The 2,424-nt window shown below is 50.3% G+C and overlaps 1 protein-coding gene across 1 annotated transcript in view; it reads left to right on the forward strand.

Annotated features, from left to right (window-relative positions):
• LOC107114577 (acyl-coenzyme A synthetase ACSM4, mitochondrial-like) overlaps positions 1-2,424 on the forward strand; it is a 23,862-nt gene that overhangs the window by 1,671 nt on the left and 19,767 nt on the right. The window contains 3 exon segments of the mRNA XM_015416114.1: positions 286-334; positions 337-495; positions 1,340-1,547. Of these exon segments, the coding sequence (XP_015271600.1) occupies positions 286-334; positions 337-495; positions 1,340-1,547 (416 nt within the window).

Here is a 2,424-nt window from a genome sequence, read left to right on the forward strand (position 1 = left end):
TGGACGTATGAGACCAGCAATTGATTGAGCACCGTTGTTTTAAGTGTCGGATGTTTTTATGATGTTTGATATGTTTTTAATTATGGCATGGCGAATCACCTTGCCCTTGTTAGCCGCCCTGAGCCCACTGGGGAGGGCGGGATACAAATGTGAAAAATAAATAAATAATAAATAAATATATGTCTCCAAGTCCCATTTGGCCCTCGTGGCTCATAGCCCTCCACCGTGCTCGTTTTTAAGTTGCAGCGAACTGTGAAGCTGATCTCTGACAATGCTGTGTTGCAGGAGGGAAGCAGGCCTCCTAACCCCGCTTTGTGGTGGATCAACGGGAAGGGAGGGAAGTGAGGTGGAGCTACGAAGAGCTGGGGGCCCTGTCGAGGAAAGCCGCCAACCTCCTCCTGGATCCGTGCGGTCTGCAAAGAGGCGACAGAGTGATCCTCATTCTGCCCCGAGTACCTGAATGGTGGCTGCTGAATGTGGCATGCATCAGGACAGGTGACAATGGGGTTGTCTGGACAATGACAGGAGGGGGCATCTGCACTGGCTCTCCTCCCATTCCCTTCCTTGTCTGCGTATCCCTGGTCCAACCCATTCCTGTGCTGAACTTTTCGCAGTCTGTTTACACGTTTTTTAAAGTGCAGCAACCGGAACGGGGCACAGCGGCTTGGATCCTGCCTACAATTTCTGCAAATAGAACGATGTTCATCCGCAGAGGTGTGACTTCCCCATTTCCCCCTGCAACCCAAAATATTCCATGTGGAATATCTGTGGCAGTCACAGGGCTGCTACGGGAGGGGGGAAACTAGCGAAAATCATACACACACCTGCTTGCACAGAAAGAAACTTTAGGTGGGATTCAACCCCTGTAAGGAACAGAGGTTGTAGGACCTAGCCTTGCATGTTCATTATATTCAGCTGTGAGATTTTATCATGGGGGAGAATCGTCCTTGTAAACCCCCCTAATCTTTTTGCAAGCCAGAAGGGAGTGGACTGGAGTGGAACTATTGCACCTTGCAGACTGTGCTTCTGTTAAAGGAGCCAAAAATCACATTGGCCCTTTTTTTCAAGCTGCACTGGCCTTTCTACTCACGTGCAGTTTGTAATCACCTGCAATCCCCAAGATCCTTTTGGATCACTGAGGCCATTACAGGGAAGTTAGGAGGCAGCCGGGTATCTCTCCAACGTGCCTGAATCCAGCTCAGCCAAGAATCCCCTCCCTGAAGAGCGATTGGTATTGAACTTCCATTGCCTCGTGTATTAGCCAAGAGCAGGATTAAAAGAAAACATCTAATAAACATCTGGTCCCCAAGGTCATTGTATTCATTCACTGCCGTTCTAGGGATTGTCTTCATTCCGGGGACACCTCTGCTGACAGCCAAAGACATCCAGTACCGACTCCAGGCTTCCAAGGCCAAGTGTATTATTACCAGCGAGGACTTGGCCCCGGCGGTGGATTCCATTTCCTCATCCTGCCCCTTTCTGAGGACAAAGCTGCTGGTCTCTGAAGGCCGGAGGGACGGGTGGCTGAACTTCAAGGAGCTCTTTCAGTGAGTGCCCCAGCAACGCTAGACAAGAGTTGCAATGACTTCAAAAGTACACCCCTTTGGTAGAGCAAGTTAAAAATTCTTCCTCTTTGTAATGATTTGCCGTCTGCCAAAGAGGAGCAAGGCAGACTTTTGCCAATAGCTAATCTGTGATCTGTGGTGGCTCAAGTGGTTAACACGCTGATCTGCAGGCTGTGGAAGGTCAGTAGTTCAGCAGTTCGAGACCCGGGTGCCACAAGACGGAGTGAGCTCCCGTCTCTAGTTCCAGCTCCTGCCAACCTAGCAGTTCAAAAGCAAGAAATTGCAAGTAGATAAATAGGGACCACTTCGGTGGGAAGGGAACAGCGTTCCGTGCGCCTTGGTGTTTAGTCATGCCGGCCACATGACCACGGAAACGTCTTCGGACAGCGCTGGCTCTTCGGCTTTGAAACGGAGATGAGCACCGCAACCCTAGAGTCGGACTCGACTGGCTTTCGAGCAAGGGAACCTTTACCTTTACTTTAATCTGTGATGGCAATATAGAAAGACCATGACCAATGCCTTCTTAAATATAATAAAGGGAGTGATTCCCCTGTCTCAATGGCTTATAGCCCCTTGTGAAGGATCAGCCTCCCCTAAAAACAACTAACGAAATCAAAAAAATGACCAAATCCTGGGGCACAGGCGGCACACGCAGGTGGCCGTTGCATGACCAGAGTCCCAGGACTAGACTCCAGAGTTCCAGCTAGTCCTTGTTAGCCACATTGTACTACACTAGAAAGCAGCAGGGATCCCCCTTGAGCCTGCCGGCGCCTTTGGGATATTGAGAAGACAGGGGTGGGCGCCACCCCAAAATGGCTTCCACTGGAGGTGGAGCCAAACAGAGAAATGGCTTCAGCAG

The sequence above is a fragment of the Gekko japonicus genome, unplaced genomic scaffold (assembly GCF_001447785.1).
Source record: "Gekko japonicus isolate JY-2015 unplaced genomic scaffold, Gekko_japonicus_V1.1 scaffold321, whole genome shotgun sequence".
In the NCBI taxonomy this organism is placed as follows: domain Eukaryota; kingdom Metazoa; phylum Chordata; class Lepidosauria; order Squamata; family Gekkonidae; genus Gekko; species Gekko japonicus.